This window comes from Dichomitus squalens (assembly GCF_000275845.1).
Source record: "Dichomitus squalens LYAD-421 SS1 unplaced genomic scaffold DICSQscaffold_3, whole genome shotgun sequence".
NCBI lineage: Eukaryota > Fungi > Basidiomycota > Agaricomycetes > Polyporales > Polyporaceae > Dichomitus > Dichomitus squalens.
The window spans coordinates 1334911-1350737 of NW_006766885.1; the positions used below are offsets into that span (position 1 = coordinate 1334911).

At 55.6% G+C, this 15827-nt stretch overlaps 6 protein-coding genes across 6 annotated transcripts; 2 read left to right on the plus strand and 4 right to left on the minus strand.

Moving 5' to 3' along the window:
* Positions 1-29: 29 nt before the first annotated feature.
* DICSQDRAFT_51421 (uncharacterized protein) lies at positions 30-3528 on the plus strand (the record flags this gene model as incomplete). Its single annotated transcript, XM_007361981.1, has 10 exons — positions 30-861; positions 915-1400; positions 1455-1539; positions 1594-1822; positions 1879-2013; positions 2069-2236; positions 2291-2731; positions 2785-2904; positions 2964-3166; positions 3228-3528. 10 exons carry the CDS (start codon positions 30-32, stop codon positions 3526-3528), a joined length of 3000 nt encoding a protein of 999 aa, XP_007362043.1.
* Positions 3529-4428: 900 nt separating this feature from the next.
* DICSQDRAFT_144065 (uncharacterized protein) lies at positions 4429-6045 on the plus strand (the record flags this gene model as incomplete). Its single annotated transcript, XM_007361982.1, has 4 exons — positions 4429-5168; positions 5221-5270; positions 5322-5467; positions 5527-6045. The coding sequence occupies 4 exons, from the start codon at positions 4429-4431 to the stop codon at positions 6043-6045; spliced, it is 1455 nt and encodes a 484-aa protein (XP_007362044.1).
* Positions 6046-6062: 17 nt separating this feature from the next.
* DICSQDRAFT_99223 (MFS general substrate transporter) lies at positions 6063-8985 on the minus strand. Its single transcript, XM_007361983.1, has 7 exons — positions 8356-8985; positions 8273-8301; positions 7978-8214; positions 7767-7921; positions 7024-7710; positions 6848-6962; positions 6063-6783 (listed from the first exon to the last, which is right to left on the minus strand). The coding sequence occupies exons 1-7, from the start codon at positions 8627-8629 to the stop codon at positions 6358-6360; spliced, it is 1923 nt and encodes a 640-aa protein (XP_007362045.1). The 5' UTR covers positions 8630-8985; the 3' UTR covers positions 6063-6357.
* A 561-nt stretch (positions 8986-9546) lies between these two features.
* DICSQDRAFT_144067 (snare-like protein) lies at positions 9547-10335 on the minus strand (the record flags this gene model as incomplete). The annotated part of the gene is made up of 3 exons (XM_007361984.1): positions 9547-9811; positions 9876-10211; positions 10304-10335. The coding sequence occupies 3 exons, from the start codon at positions 10333-10335 to the stop codon at positions 9547-9549; spliced, it is 633 nt and encodes a 210-aa protein (XP_007362046.1).
* Positions 10336-11453: 1118 nt separating this feature from the next.
* Positions 11454-12742, minus strand: DICSQDRAFT_124598 (uncharacterized protein; the record flags this gene model as incomplete). The annotated part of the gene is made up of 7 exons (XM_007361985.1): positions 11454-11666; positions 11722-11784; positions 11848-11970; positions 12038-12239; positions 12396-12499; positions 12550-12606; positions 12692-12742. The coding sequence occupies 7 exons, from the start codon at positions 12740-12742 to the stop codon at positions 11454-11456; spliced, it is 813 nt and encodes a 270-aa protein (XP_007362047.1).
* Positions 12743-13134: 392 nt separating this feature from the next.
* Positions 13135-14882, minus strand: DICSQDRAFT_99226 (arginine methyl transferase). Its single transcript, XM_007361986.1, has 7 exons — positions 14564-14882; positions 14379-14471; positions 14099-14317; positions 13953-14041; positions 13666-13888; positions 13519-13605; positions 13135-13460 (listed from the first exon to the last, which is right to left on the minus strand). Exons 1-7 carry the CDS (start codon positions 14820-14822, stop codon positions 13279-13281), a joined length of 1152 nt encoding a protein of 383 aa, XP_007362048.1. The 5' UTR covers positions 14823-14882; the 3' UTR covers positions 13135-13278.
* Between the last annotated feature and the right edge of the window lie 945 nt (positions 14883-15827).

The window sequence follows — 15827 nt, forward strand, 5'->3', positions numbered from 1 at the left end:
CATCAGCGACAAGTAGGAAAGCGTCCGATATGGAGGATGCGGAGGAGGGTGATCGTCCGGCGAAGAGGCTGAATACAGGGCAGACCAACTCGCGCGACCCTATCGACTTCCTCTCACCCCCGTCGCCTGAGGTCCGCATAGCCGGTCAGCGGCCGGCTGGACCGAACACGTCATTATCATCTATTTCTCTCTCATCCGACGACTCCTTCCCGGACGCGAAGGACTTCGTGAACGATGCACCCCAGTCTAGGATCGTTCGCGGCCAGCGCGTGCCCGAGGAGAAGCCATCACCGGTGTCCTCTGCTCATGCCAACGACGACGAAGGTCAATTCACCAGATTCCGGCTCACACAAATTGAGCATGACACCGAGTTCGTCCGCGCGGCGTGGAAGGAGGCTGGTGGTGATGTCCCTAAGGCCTCTGCGCTCCTGAATGACCCATCGTGGAAACCCCCGGCAAAGACCCCGCCACCGAAGGAGCCTGACCCACCGACAGAGACAGGAAGGGTGAAAGAGGTTCTGGAGGCGAACAGGGCGCAGCGGCTTGCGGTCAAGGAGAAGGGTAAGAAGTCCATGATCTACAAGAGCCGTCTCGTCGACGGCAAGCCCACGAGCGATGCCGGCCCCTCCACTCCACCGCCTTCCAAGGGACCACCCATCATCATCGACTCGCCCTTTAGTCCCGAAATTGGTAGGCCTCTCAAACGGCTGAAGCGCAAGGTCGTCGACTCGGACTCCGAGGCCGACTTCGTGGACAGCGATGAGGAGGACGATGTCCATGTCCGCAAGACCAGCTCGGATGAGCAGCGTGCTTTGGAGTATTACAACGAGACAACAGCGGAAGGCTTGCAGGAATTAACGGGTACGTTCAGTCCTGTCCAACTCGCGCATATATGCTGATACAACTCGCCGTAGGCTGTACGCCTGCGCAAGCCAACAAGATCATCGAGCTCCGACCGTTCACTTCCGTGGACGACCTGAACGCCAAGCTAGGCCAGGGCAAAAAGAAGGCTGGCCCCGCTGGGATAAGCCCGCGTATGTTTGAGGATAGCGCCACTATCTTCGAAGGTTATGGCAGGGTGGATAGCATACTTGAGGATTGCGAGGGTATCGGTGCGGAACTCAAGAAGGAGATCGCGAGTTGGACCCACGGAAAGTCCGCCAAGGGTAAACAACGCGAGTTGGCTCAGGCCTCGCGCGACACTTCCGTGGCGACAGAAGATGGCGCTATCACCCTCACGCATGTCGAAGTCCCAGCCCAAAAGCCGAAGTACTACATGACGACTCAGCCATCGTTGCTCCAGCCAGGTGTCACGCTGAAGGAATATCAACTGATCGGCGTCAACTGGTTGAGTCTTCTCTATCAAAAGAGACTCAGCTGTATCCTTGCGGACGAGATGGGTGAGTGGTGTCCTGTGTCGGTGTGTTGGATGGCTCTGACATAGTCGGGCGAAGGTCTCGGGAAGACTGTTCAAGTCATCAGCTTCTTTGCCCATCTCAAGGAACGAGGTCGCGGTGGACCTCATCTCATCGTGGTGCCGTGAGTGGTTACGTGGTCGCTTTGCTTCTGCGTTGGGTGCTGAGTTGAACACAGCTCGTCGACGCTGGAGAACTGGTGTCGCGAGTTCCAGAAGTTCGCCGGGGACAACATCCACGTCGAGACGTACTATGCCGATAAGAACGACCGTCCTCAGCTACGTGACATGCTTAATAACAGCGTCGTTACGAAGAAGGCTGGTGGCTGGAACGTCCTCATCACTACATACAACCTTGCCCAAGGCGATGACCATGACCGCAAGTTCTTCCGTAAGATCGATTGGGATGTGAGTATAAGCCTCTTTAGCATATACCGGCGCGTCGCTCAGTGTTTCGTCATCAGACCTGCGTTTATGACGAAGGCCACGTTCTCAAGAACTTTCAGTCCCAGCGGTACCAAGCCCTCTTGCGCTACAAGGCGCGGTGGCGGTTACTCCTCACGGGAACCCCTTTGCAGAACAACTTACAGGAGCTAGTCGTACGTGCCTGTACTTGCTTTAATATGGTGGCTGTCGCTTAGTGAGGCATCGTAGTCGTTGATGAACTTCATCCTCCCCGACCAATTTGCGGACGATCTCGACTCCCTACGAGCCGTCTTCAAGACGAAGGGTGACTCAAAGGTGACGCTGCTTGCTCAGCAGCGTGTGTCGCGAGCAAAGAAGATGATGACGCCATTCGTTCTCCGGCGTCGAAAGGATCAAGTACGTTCTTCGCTAGAGAGTCTGTACACGGTGTGGCTGATCGGTCTTGGACAGGTACTCCAAGATCTGCCCAAAAAGACCGAGCGTATAGAGTGGTGCGATATGACCCCGCTCCAGAAGTCCATCTACAACGATGCGCTGCAGCGGTCCCGGAAGACCATCTTCGACCTCGAGACCAACGGCGCGGAGACGCCCGCAGCCGCGGCTACGAACGGTCGCGGGAAGCCGGTGAAGAAGAAGACACGGGCGACCGCGCGGACGAAGGACAAGATGTACCTCGAAAATAGCGCAAACGTGCTCATGGATTTGCGCAAAGCAGCGTCACACCCAATGCTGTTCCGAAGACGGTTTACAAACGATGCGCTCTCTGGGATGGCCAGGCTTCTGTTGAAGGAGCCGGACTTCAAGAAGCGCGGCGCGCTATTTGAACTCGTCAAGGAGGACATGGAAGTTATGACGGACGCTGAGCTGCAAGCGTTCTGTGCGACGTACAAGGTACGGTACTAGGCTGCTTCACGTACATTGACCCTCGTTGACCCATGATACAGTGTCTTCGCAAATATCTCCTGAACGAAGACTGCTATTATGAGGCCGGCAAGATCAAGGTTTTGATAAACCTTCTCGAGCAGTACCAGAAGCAAGGCCGTCGGATGTTGATATTTTCACAGGTGTGGGCTGTCCTGTCCTGCGCCACGGTTCGCGCGTTGATATGTGTGCGGGGCCTCAGTTCACTCAGATCTTGGACATACTCGAAAAAGTCCTGGAGCTCAAGAAGATCAAGTACCTCGTCTTGACAGGTTCAACGCCTGTCGATGTGCGTCAGTCTCTAGTCGACGAGTTTACCGAGGACGAATCAATCCCTGTCTTCCTGCTATCGACCAAGGCGGGTGGTATGGGTATCAACTTGACTGCTGCGAGTGTGGTCATCATGTGCGCGCTTTCAACACCCCTTCCTGACCTTCCAGTTATGCTAACATACGACCTCGGGCAGGTTTGACCAAGATTTCAACCCACACAATGACAAGCAAGCCCAAGATCGTGCCTACCGTATCGGTCAGAAGCGTGATGTCGAGGTGGTGAAGCTCATCACTAAGGGTTCGATCGAGGAGGACATGCTCGCCCTGGGACAAATGAAGCTCGCACTGGACGAGGCTGTAGCGGGCGAGGAGACTGAAGAGCGGGTCGAGCATGAGATGAAGGTGTCGCTCATGAACGCGGTGCGGAAGAAGATCGTGACAGACGACCCCGAGTCAAACGACGCTCAGCCAGTAGAGGAAGCCGCCGAGGACTAAGGAACCACATTGCTAGAGTACACATACCCCTCCCAGCTACGCATCCTGGTTATTATTGTCAAGAACATTGCATCACCCTGGTCACCCTGCTCTCTTGCATCAGCTGGCGCTTATTGCATTTACACCGACCTACACCGCTGTATCTACTCTTGTACTGTAGCTCTGTCTTGATTCCGCTTGCTATCGATTGCGCTCTGCAGTATGTCCTCCCCTCCGGCCGTTTCAATTATGGTGCATCGCTTAATACGACGCCACTACGTGTGCTATAGCCAAGCGTCTACACGGCGGCCACCATCTTGAGGATAGAATCGTGTCATGACGATTCTTTCCCGACACTGATCGGTATCCTCTACCCAGATCATCAATTCAGCCATTATAACAAGCTCGCATACCGGAATCATACATAGCACTACGTCATCAGAAGTCAGCATCACTCAGTCATGTGCCCGCACGACCTCTTCAAACCCGCAGTAGCAAGTACTCCAATTACCTCTAGAGATCTGTTGCCTGCTTGCGAGATGTCCCGAAGCAACTCGGCCTCAGCGAGGAGGCATCGACCGGAGAATACAGACAGGCTGTCATAGTAATGCGGCTGTCAACATGCTTCTGAGCGTATGGGGAACCCAAACTACTCCAGGAAACGACCTCACTTGGGCATGGCAGTAAGCCGAAGCAGTATGTTGGGTCTTCATCGGCTTAGCGTCCGCTCTCAGGCCGAGTTTAGTCAGAAGCGATTCGTAGACGAGCTTCCTGCTCGGATGGTCCACTCCGAACATGACCACCGACTTGGCGCAGGAGGATGGTACGAGGATCGTTTCGACGAGGACACCATCGGTTTACATGCATAAGAGCTGAGTGGATGCAGGGCGACCATCCCCTCCCCGACTCCTTTTCTGGAAGATGCTCCTGAAGCGTGGTTACACCGATTTCGTCTTCGACGTCTCCGATGTCCTCATCACCTGGCCCACTGCTCTGACAAGTCCCATCGACCGCAAGGTCCTTCGTTCTTACCTCGTTAGCAGGACATGGTTCGAGTACGAGGAGGGCCGTATCTCCAAGGAGGAATGTCATCAACGCCTCGCCAAGCAATTCTCCCATGACCCCGCCAGCATCAGCAGCGGTTGGGCACACGTCGCCAATGCACTGCAGCCCCACCAGGAGATGGTAGCTTTGATCAAAGAGCTGAGGGAAACAATGGGCGGCAAAGCGCGTGTCTTTGGCACGTTCAACGTATCGCAGCCAGACTACGAGTTGTTCCGCTCTAGGGCGGACGTCGACTGGTCGATCTTCGACGCGGTTTTCACCTCTCACGAGCTCAACATCCGCCTCCCGAAGATAGGGTTTATCAAGCGCATCCTGGCCAATGAGGAGTGGAAGATCAACCCTCACGATACGGTGTTTGTGGGCCACAGTTCCGACGATGTAGTCACAGCGCGGACGTTTGGCATGCATGGGGTGCTTCTCTCCGACTTCCAGGAAGCGCGCCGCCAACTCCGCAACATTGTGGGGGACCCCGTCAAGCGCGGCTGGATGTACTTGCGGGCCAATGCGGGAAACCTGCCTTGCGATGCGGACAAGCCAGGGGTCTCCATCATGGAGAACTTTGGCCAGCTGCTGATTTTGGAGGCTACTGGAGACAGGTACGCGCTGGTACTTGCATGGCTCAAGTTCGGGATTTGACCTGCAATGTAGGAGCCTCGTACAATTGACGGAGCCCCCGCGGTACTGGAACTACTTCCAGGGTGAGTCTCCAGTGATCCCTAGTCCCACATATCAGCTGAAATTGCAAGCAGGCAAGGGTATCCTGACTTACGAAAAGTTCCCCGATGACCTCGATACAACCTCTCTGGGACTTGTCACCCTCAAGCCGCCCAAAGAGCATTGCGAGTCCATTATGGATGAAATGCTCACATGCCTGTCCGAAGACGGCCTGCCGTACGTGAGTAGCCGATTCGCGCGCTCTGGCCACCCTTTCCAAACTTATAGCCGTCCTCGCAGACGTACTTCGATCGGGAGATGCTCCGCCTCGACCCTGTAGTCGCCGTAAACGTCCTCCACCTGTTCTACACCCATAGCCGTGGCCACCAGCTCCCCGGCGCCCTCGAGTACGTGCACAACTTCCTCAAGAATCGCGCGTACATCGACGGCACACGTTACTACTTTCGCGAGTGTGTCTTGTACTTCATCGCGCGCCTGCTCGAGACATCGGACGACAAGCACCTCCACGACACGCTCGAAGACCTTCTCCGCGAGCGCGTTCAAGAGCTCATAGGGGCGCCTGGGGACGCGATCGCCCTCGCGTTTCGCGTCGTTACGTGCGCGACCCTCGGCGTCCGAAACGAGATCGACATGAGAAACCTCCTGCCGATGCAGTGCGAGGATGGAGGGTGGGAAGTAGGTTATATCTGCCGGTACGGGATTTCCGGGATGAAGATTGGGAGCCGGGGGTACACAACTGCCATGGCTATCAAGGCCATCGAAAATCTAGACAAATTGCGTGCGAAGCAGGGCGCTTGAGACCCGCCGTGATGGATCGTTATATGAGTGTGCAGTCAGATGCGTTGTATGACATGATGTACTTCACTCCTCGTTTGTAAGGGTTCCGAGCCTATCATCGGCAGTTACCGATCGACCGGGAGTAGAATAGTGCGTGCGCGACTAAGAATACAAGCCATTGGCATAGAATGCAGTGATAGACATGAAGGATTGTGACGTTTAGTGGAGAAAGGTTGCCAGTGTAAGGTATATGTGTAGACTGAATATCCCAAGGCGACAGATGAGTCCGCAGAGACAGAGAAACGTTCGTCGAACCCAGGACAGCTCATTAATTCATACCTGACTTTGTCCCGGCCTCTGCGTGTCGTTCATTCTCTTCGCGTCCTCCGTCGGAGTCGAAGCGGCCTCCTTCTCCTGCACATCCGCCTTTGCCACCTCGGCGCGCCCCCGACCCGTATCGGGGATCTTCGATAGGAACAGGGTCAGCACCACCGCAAGGCCCGTCCACGGCACAAGCGAGATGAACGCCCATCGCGTGCCCTGCTGGTACGCGTCCTCGACGAGCTGCTGCATATCGGGCGGGAGCGAGCTGAGGCTCTGCAGGGACGAGATGCCGGACGACAGGCCGTCCTGCAGGAGCGTGGTATCCGAGGCCGACAGCGTGCCCGAACGGACGAGCGCGTGGAGGGAGTGCGTCACTTTGCCGTTGAGGACGGCACCACATTGCGCGAGGCCGATCGTCCCTCCGAGAGCCCGACTCTGTAGGAAAGGAGATGCGTCGTGGGTCTCAATGGACGGTTCGGGAAGTACATTCACAACTTACGAAGAGGGTGAGTGCGGCGACGACAGCGTTGCGGTGTTCAGGCTGCGAGAAACGAACGTGCACGACGAGAGGGCCGAGCGTCATGCCGACGCCTACGCCAGTCATGACGAGGAAACTGCAGCGACGAGTGAATAATTGCGCGTCATTGCGACGGTTCAACGGTAAACAACACTCACCCGTTGACCTGGCCTTTGTCATTACGGTCAATGGCCCACGAAACCAAGCCCAGCGCAATTGGTATGATAAAATTCCCCAGGACGATGGGTATCTTCGGCTGCCGCAGACGCTTAACCATGACCAGCGACGACAGCGAGCCCGCACCCAGACCAGGCGCGAAGTACAGCAATTGGGTTCCCGCGTCCGTGCCCGACAACCCACCGACGATCGTAAAGAAGATAGCGACGAAGTAGAACATGACGAGCGTGATCTGGCCGGACACGAAGATCGCGTACTGCGCCACACAGAAGTCGAACGACTTGAAGAGCGCAAGCGGGATCATGGGGTCCGTGTTCGCGAGCGGGTTGCGGCTCACCCGACCTGCTCCAGCCTTGCGCTCGAGAAGGTACTCCCACGCTACCCAGGCGATGTACAGCACCCCAGAGACGACGAAGCACGCGATGACGCGCGCAGAGGACCACTCGCCTGTGGAACCCCAGTTGAGCGCGAGGAGGAGGGTGATGCCGCCGCCCGTGAACAAGAGGGCGCCGACCCAATCGATGCGCATGAACTTCGCGAAGAACGTCTCCTCTTCGGGAGAGGTGACCTCGTCCTGATTGAGCGGGTTACGGCGGGGCTGGGAGCCCTTGGTGCGACCGCGGAGGAGGATGAAGCAAAGGACAATCGCGACGGCGGAGCACGGCAGGCTGCAAATAATATTAGTCGGTACAGTTTCTTGTAAAACGAGTGAGCAGATGCGTACTTGATGGCGAAGATCCAGCGGAAGGAGGTTGTGGTCAGTGCGCCTCCGATAACGGGACCCACGCAGTAACCTATCGTGAACAGGAAGAATAGCATGGTCTGTTGCACGTTGTTGTCGTCCAGGGAGCTGGTGTCCGACAGGATGATGCGGATGACCTGGTGGTTACTGACTCAATGCCAGTCTCGTAGCGTCCATGAATACGTGCTCTTACCGCCATCATACCACCTGCACCGATACCTGCAATACCACGACCTACAAGCATTGTAGCCATATTCTGCGCTCCTGTGCTGATTGCGCTGCCGACAGCAAAGAGAAACAGTGCAAGCTGGAGCGCCCAATGACGGCCCCAGACGTCGGCTAGTGAGGCAAACAACGGGAGGAAGACAGTGGAAGTGAGGAGGTAGACTGTCCCGATGTAGCTTTGAAGGTCCAGGCGGTTAAAGACGGACTACGCAGGACGATTAAGACTGCAATGCGATGAGCAGGTCGGAGGATAAACCACGTACTGCAATATGCACCTGCGCCGTGGCGACAACTAAGGAAAGTTTTCAGTCGAAGAGCTCCAGGTCCTTCTTGAGAGGTGACGTACCTGTGTAGTCCAGAGTCTCAAAAAATACGGGAACAAAGAGCGCCGAAAACAGCGTGAGCCGCCATTTGAGTGCGGGCGAGACACGAAAGCCCCTTCTCGACTTTGGCTGTGAGGGAGAGTCGCTGAGCTTGAGGGTAGCCTGATCTTCCGCGGCTGCACCGTTGTTGGTAGGTCGTGTCTGTGTTAGGGGTGAAGGGAGACCTGCGGCCTCAGCCTCCCGAGCCGCCTGCGCCTTCCTCCGCTTGTTCCTGATGTACTTGTAAGCGAGGTACATCTGAGACAGAAAAGCAGAAGGGTCCAGAAAGGAGCGTAGAAGCGTAGAAGGATCCGAGCACAAGGGGGACTACAAGAGTGATGAGAATGACTGCAAGGGAGGGCGAAACTGTTCTCAAGAGTTTATATTAGCGCGGTGATTAGACACCGTGCGGCATAATGGTATGTCGATCTGACTAGGAGAGAGTGGCTTTGCCGCAGCGTGGCCGTGCCCTCGACGTTGGATTGACATACCCGAATCGACTGCGGTCCACAATGGGCGTTTCACTTTTATGCCGTGAATCGGGATCGCGAATGCTTCTCTGCGTTGGGCCCCTGTGCTCACCAATTTCAGTAGCTCAGATATCCTCATTTGTCTGTGAAAGTCCTGATCAGTCTATGAGGATCGTCATCGTCCCTCACGCACCCTTTTCCCCAGGTCCTCTTGTGTAGACTCGTTGAGGCACTTAGCTCCATGGCGGACATAATCTATCGTACAATGGCTCACTTCTGTTGTCGATCTCGATAAGAGTGCCCTTATATGAAATGCTCCGAAGTCGCGATATCCTAAACGGATCACGATGTCTGCCTGTAGTGTGCGCGGGTGTGTTCTGCTGGTGGCTGGCCGTGACTTCGCGAAGTCCGTAATCCTCCCATTGGTCCGTCAGATAGGCGCTTAATCTGAAGACGCTCGAGAAGCAGTGACCTCCAGGTATGGGCGCCCCTACATCCACGGGTGGTACATATGTATGAGCTATCCACGATGGTCATGTATGTGACTTCCATGGGGGGGGGGGTCAAATGCGGAAGTGGCCAACGGCTGTTGGGAGCGAAGGAGGTTACCTTTTGCACCAACTAGGCGCTGCTTTGAGCCCTTCGCTTCAGTCCCGTCAAACGCCAAACGATGATCCAGACACGGTGCGAAGTCGGAGTCACATTTCACTGAAAGACGGTGAGACCTCTGATCAACCTGTCCGTGCTCATCCGGAAGTACTCGTTGTCGATCCCGCGCTCCCTGGAGTCCATCCCAACAAGCGGGTTGCGTACGACGTACTCGAGGAACGGGCCCGAGTAGATCTGGCGGAGCACGAACCGGAGCGAGTCCGCGTTCGGATCCGAGAGCATCACGAACTTGAAGCCCGAGAGCGTCTCGTACAGGTGCAGCTTGTACGTCGACGTCTGGTAGTTGACAAACTGCTCGTCCCTGCAAAGAACATGTGAGCATGGCGAGGGAGAGGAAGAGGAGGGGGATGAAGGTGGATACGTACTTGCCGGAGAGCTTTTTGATCATGTTCCGGAGGGAGAGCACGACTCCGTACACGAGTTTCGCCTCCTCGTCGAACGGTAGAGAGGACGTTGGAGGTGTTGGCAGGGGCGCGATTGGACTGTGGGTTTGCGTCGGAAGAGGCGTATGCGGTTGTTCGTCGTTCACGGCTACGACGACTCCGGACGACGAGGAGAGGGTGTTGCGGTTGCCGTACAAAGAGTCGGGGTTGGCTGCAGGATATACGGGGGCATAGACGGCCGGAAGCATGCCGCCTTCGACCGCCGTCTTTGGACGGACCGTCCGATGCCAGTCCTGATAGTATACACAGTTGCAATGCCTGTAAAACGCACCGCAGCAGTATTAGTACGCGGTAGCGTGTGCGCTGCGCATCATAGCATGGCTCGGGAATGTCTCAAGAGCGCTGCGCACCTGTCGAAGATGTACAAACTGAAGATGGTCATAGCGATTCTGATTACTTCAGTTGAATGTAATTTCTCGATCGACCCGTGGGGACCTAACGTACATCTGTGCAAAGAGGATGTCGAAACGTGGAGTGGATGCGAGGTCTGCCTCAATTTGCAATTGAAAAGGCAAGAGGCGTGTTCAATTCTTGTCGCTCGCTCATTTCCTCGCGCGCTTAACGGGCGCCAGCCTACCTGGATTCAAGGTCAGATCAAGCGCCTGTAGCACAGCAAGCAGAGGGGGGCAGGCGGCGGGTGCAACATGACCACATGAGGGTCGCGAGCTGGGACTAAGGAGCGCCGCGAAAACTTGACGATTCGAAATCTAGAGAGCTCTATGACTCGAGACGCGGAGTCGTCCCGCAAGGTTTTGGGTCCAATTGCGAACCTAGCATAGGACCATCCCGTCGATCTCGCTGCACCCGCTGCCTGCGCACCTCTGCTCGCTTTGCTAGAGGCGCTTGAGCTGACCTTGAATCCAGGTGGGCAGGCGCCCGTTAGGCGCGCGAAGAAATGAGCGAGCGACAAGAATTGAACACGCCTAAGACGGACGATTACCGGCGCTTGAATCACCGCCCGCGTGAACTTGGTGCACTGCTCATGCTATCGTGCTATCGCCTATACGTCGTCGTAGGCTAAGGCGGTAGTCCTGAGCTCATAAGGGTACTTCGATGCCGCATTATATGAACAGTTGAGCGGGTCATCGTCCGACGTGCTTACCTGGAGGAGGTTGTACTCCAAGATCCCAAACTGGCTTTCCGGGCTATCATCGGATCGAGTCGTAGTACCTCCAACAACCGACAGCGTCCTTCCAAACAAAACTACGTCCCACCAAGCAAAGGAGGCGGCTCCAAATCCTTTATTCCACGACGAGGACACATGTCTTGTAACGAGCACTAAAGGTAAGGGCTACACTGCAGCAAAAAGTAGGGAAAGAGTCCGGTTGCTCAAGCAAACAAGCACAACGCTCAAGCACGCAAGAAAGGCACAGGTTGAACAGCAAGCGGCATGGCAGCGCCAGCTCGCCAGCACAACATCAGTATCGTAAAGTGAGCAAGGTCACGTAGCAGCGTCCCGAAGCCCTCGGCGCACGAAACCCAGAGCACGAAGAGAACAGCTCAGACCTTGATGTCTTCGAAGCGCTCCTTCTCGTGCGGGAGGTACGTGTCGTTCGTCGGGCCGCTGTAGTCGGGGATCTTCTCTTCGTTCTCGTTGTACAGCGGGATGCCCGACATCGCGTTGCCCGGCGCGTGGTGGGGCTGGCCGGGGGCGTGGCTCGCCTGCATGTAGTAACCGGCGGCGGCGGGATCCATGGGCGGGTTGACGAGGTACTGCGAAGCGGAATGAGTATCAGAAACTGGGATATTCGAGCGCGAGTAGACTTACGGGAGGGAGGCCGAGCTGGAACGGTGAGCTCATGGGCGGGCGGGGGTACGAGATCATGAGGTGCTACGGCAAATCGCACGTCAACAGACCGAGACTTCTTCAATCAAGGGGAAAACTGATGCTCACGATAGCTTTGCTCCCAATACCCGGCATCTTCATCGACCACTGAGGAACCTGAGCGCTAGGCCCAGCCACAGCGGCGTCCTCCACGCTGAACTTCCGAAGCATCTGGTTGACCTGCCTCTTGCCCTACAAACATAATCCGACAGACATCACAAATCTATTGCGGTTCGCGAAGCCCAATTGTGAGACTCACGCGAGCCTTCCAGATGAATAAGGGGACCCAGCCGAGGAGGATCAGCCCGACGAGCGCACCGACACTCGCTGCGCGCGCCTCCCATACGCGGTCGTCGTTGAAGATCCTTTCGCCGTTGAAGGTCTCTCCGACCTGTGTCAGGTGCGCGGGAAGAGTGTGCAGGGCGACATAGTAAATGACGATCGGGACGGCGAGCATCGAGCTACGGGGGGGAGCGGTCACGGTCAGGATGATCGACATGAGATAAGAAATGAAAGGTAGGGGATTGCCACGAGGAGTGGTCAGAATACGGGAACCGAACGTCGCCCCAATCGAGGGCCAATATGAAATGAAGTCGCATATGAATGTAGATACGCACAGGAACATGAAAACGGCGAAGATGATCTCGAAGCGGGGCTTCAGGTAGCGAGAGCCCTTCATGAGCACAGCACGCTGCCTGGCCGCCCAGATGTCTTTCGAGTACTGTCCGTATGTCAAAATCCGCACTCGGGGAGACGTCCGAGAGCACTCACGTATTTCTGGAGCTCATACGGGACCGAGTCGTTTGGGGCCTGGTTGATCGGGAGATTCTACGAACGACAATCTCAGCATGCTGTCTCACCTCGCTTTGACCTTACAGTAGCTCGCAGGTCGCGAATCTAATCTCAAACGTACCAAAGCAATGACCTGCGTCGGGTTCGCGGTGTACATCGGCGGCGCTGCCATCCTGCTGTCTGCGCTTTTGCTTTTGCTTGTGATAGAACGAGTTCTCCAGGAACGGGAAGGCGAGAAACGTGTGCGTCGAGCAAGCGGACCGGGTAAGAATACAGTGAAGTAGTAGTGAAGTACAAGACGTCGAGCCTGTCGACAGGAAAGCGAGGAAATAGAGGGAGATGGAGGCGGGTCAGAAGGAACGAGGCGCCTGGGGACCGCGCAGGAGGGGTATATCAGCTCGCCCCTCGGTGACCGGGGACGCCGTGAGCGCCTGCAGGGGTCGGTGGCTCTGCTTGGTCGCGATCGCGGGCCTCTGCTATGGCGACGGGGTGGACAGCTCCCGCTTCCCAAGTAATTATAGCAATCTACTCCAATCTTCTCTGGCACCCCAGTATTGCCTCATCATTTTGTTTTCACAACTCCTTCAGTAACGTACATGATTGGTTGGACTCGGGCAAGCTGTTAAGGGGAGACGTCATCGTAATGCTTGCACAACAAGTCCTGAGGCCTGCGGCCTAACCGTTGGTCGGCACACCCCCTACCCATCCTTAGAACAGCTTCATTTTGCCTATTGGCAGACGATATGTGCGCATCGCGAAGTACTCCCGCGTCTTACCCCATCTATCAACGTCTCCTTCGAAGACGTCGACGTCGCTCCATTCGACATCGATGCCGACATCTGCCAAGTGCAGATCCGACACATGCCTGTAAACATCGTAGAACGTGGCATCTGTGGCGTGGCCTGTTGGAAAGGCATTCACGGGTCGAGTGAAGGCTAAAGGACATACTGGTTGCACCGAGGCCATTGAAGAAGCCAAACCGAGAGTCTGGTCCCTCGAGTAAATCTGGTACGTGTCCGAAGAATTTGTGCAAGTCTGGGAATATACTATGGTCAGCAGCTTATCAACCTGATCCTATGACTACGGATGACATACCTGCGTAGTCTTCTGAGAAGGTATCGGTGTAGATCACATCGAACCCGCCTACGCTGAGGAGCTCTTCGCTCTCCACGAAATCCTGCCACTTTCCTTCGAGGATCTGGACGCCTTCCTTGTCATACCATCCTTGATCTCGCATATGCTTTAAGACATCTGGATGCGGTTCGATGATGACATGGAGCGACGGCTTTGTCGGTAGATTTTGGAATAGGGTGTCGATCTAAGCTCGGGCTTGACTGTAAGCGGTCCGGAAAAGGATACGGCTACTGGGACGTGACACTTACGATACCAAGACCAAAGCCGACGTTCAGAATTTTCAGGCCGCTCTGAAGACCCGGATGATCCGAGCACAGCTTATGGACAGTTTCCTGCACTTAGCACTGGCGCACTAAGAACAAGTCTGCATGGAAGAGAGCACAATCGAACTCACTTATGCCGCGCTCCCATCCCATCATAACGCCGACCTCTTCGTTATCGCTGACCTTGACAAGACAGATGTCCTGACCATTTTCGTCCTTAGTGTACTCGAGCTTCGTATCCAGGAACGCGTCCGTCGACCCGGCGGGTGTTGTGTCTGTTGCCTTCAGAATCAGGCTTAGTTGCGAGTTCGCCTCGGAGGCGTTCTTCGAGAGTAATCGGAGTAGCAGCTCTGCCGCATACGTCAACCAACGCTTGTGGTCAATTGTTCTGGACGCAGGGGCACCACATACCTGACCGTATCCCCGCATCCCGTATCATCATATAACAATTCTCAGTATTCAATGACAACGCAACGTCTCCAGCGGTGTTGTGCAGGTTATCCACTACGCATGTCGACCAACAGATGTGGAGGCGTAATCTGTCAGCTCCGGCGTCGCCTACGCTTGGAAGGCCGCCTGCAATATGTCATGCTCACCGGCGTTCCATACAGCGCCCTCATCAATCAGGAAGCGGACGAGCTCCTCGTTCTCCACGTACGCCGCCGCGTGCAATGGGGACGTTCCCTCGTCGTCTTGAAACCAGACCGGTGCACCAGCTGCAATCAGCGCCTTGATCTCGGTGAGGGGTCTCCGCCGCAGGATGGCGTCCACAAGCTCTTGTCCTCGCTCAACGAGTACATCGACGTCCGTCTCGTCGTCCGAGGCGCCTCCGTTGTGTGACTGGTCCGTGGCCATGCTGTCGAGCTTCTGAAGCACGCAAGTCGATATACTGGTTCGATCTTAAGCAACGAGACCCTGGGGAAGCAGCAAGACAGAGCGAGACCGTGACGCGGCTGTGGCTTCGAGTCTCGGCAAAGATTGCAGGAGTGATCGATCTGAGATCTGTATCGGGAATTGATCAGCACTTTGCTTTCAGCCGCAGGCTGCATCTACATGCGGTAGATCCTGGCATCGTGGTAGACTTGGAGATTGGAGTCTCAACCAAGTGTGTCTGCTACAGGAGAAACCGTCTATGGCCTAGTGTTGCTGCAAGCTACCAGCCAGCTTTTGGCTTGCTTGTAGCAGCTTGCGTTCTGCCGACCAATTTGTAAGTCTAAATCCTTCGCTCATCTGATCATACGATGACCGATCGCAAATTAAATGTCAACCTAATGCATGCCGAGTTCTCTGCATACTATCGCGACCCCAGTCACGGTGTTCGGACAACTGAGCGCCCAGTACAACTGTTCGCCGCGTCGCTCCCTCCCCTCTGCGGCGATAATCATGTGAATTCGTAGGATCATGCATCTACCGTGATAGAACACACTTGAGGAATATGAAAGTACTCCGTTCAGAAGTGAGAGGACGGGAGGGCGAGGAGTGGGTCTTGACCCCAGTGTTCGGACATTTCTCCGCGGAGTGGTCACGAAAAGTCACATATGCCGAGAACTGCCGGTTAAGACTCCGACCCGAGTGTGCAGATTCGCGCGCACAGGCGCTCGAGCGGAGATTGACAATGAAGGACCGTCTTGTGGCGCAAGGTCACGCTCGATGGCCGGTATTCTACTGCACATCTTCTGTACCTCAAATACCTTCGGAAAAATATGCATCATATACAGGATTCCTAGGAAACGGTGCCAAAGTTTTTCGGGGATGAGCGCTCGACAAGGAAGCTGGACCGAGTACCAACATTGCACATGGCTCATCTACTGAACCTCTTCCTGCTAACAGATCGCAACAACACCTCGCTCAATCCACGCC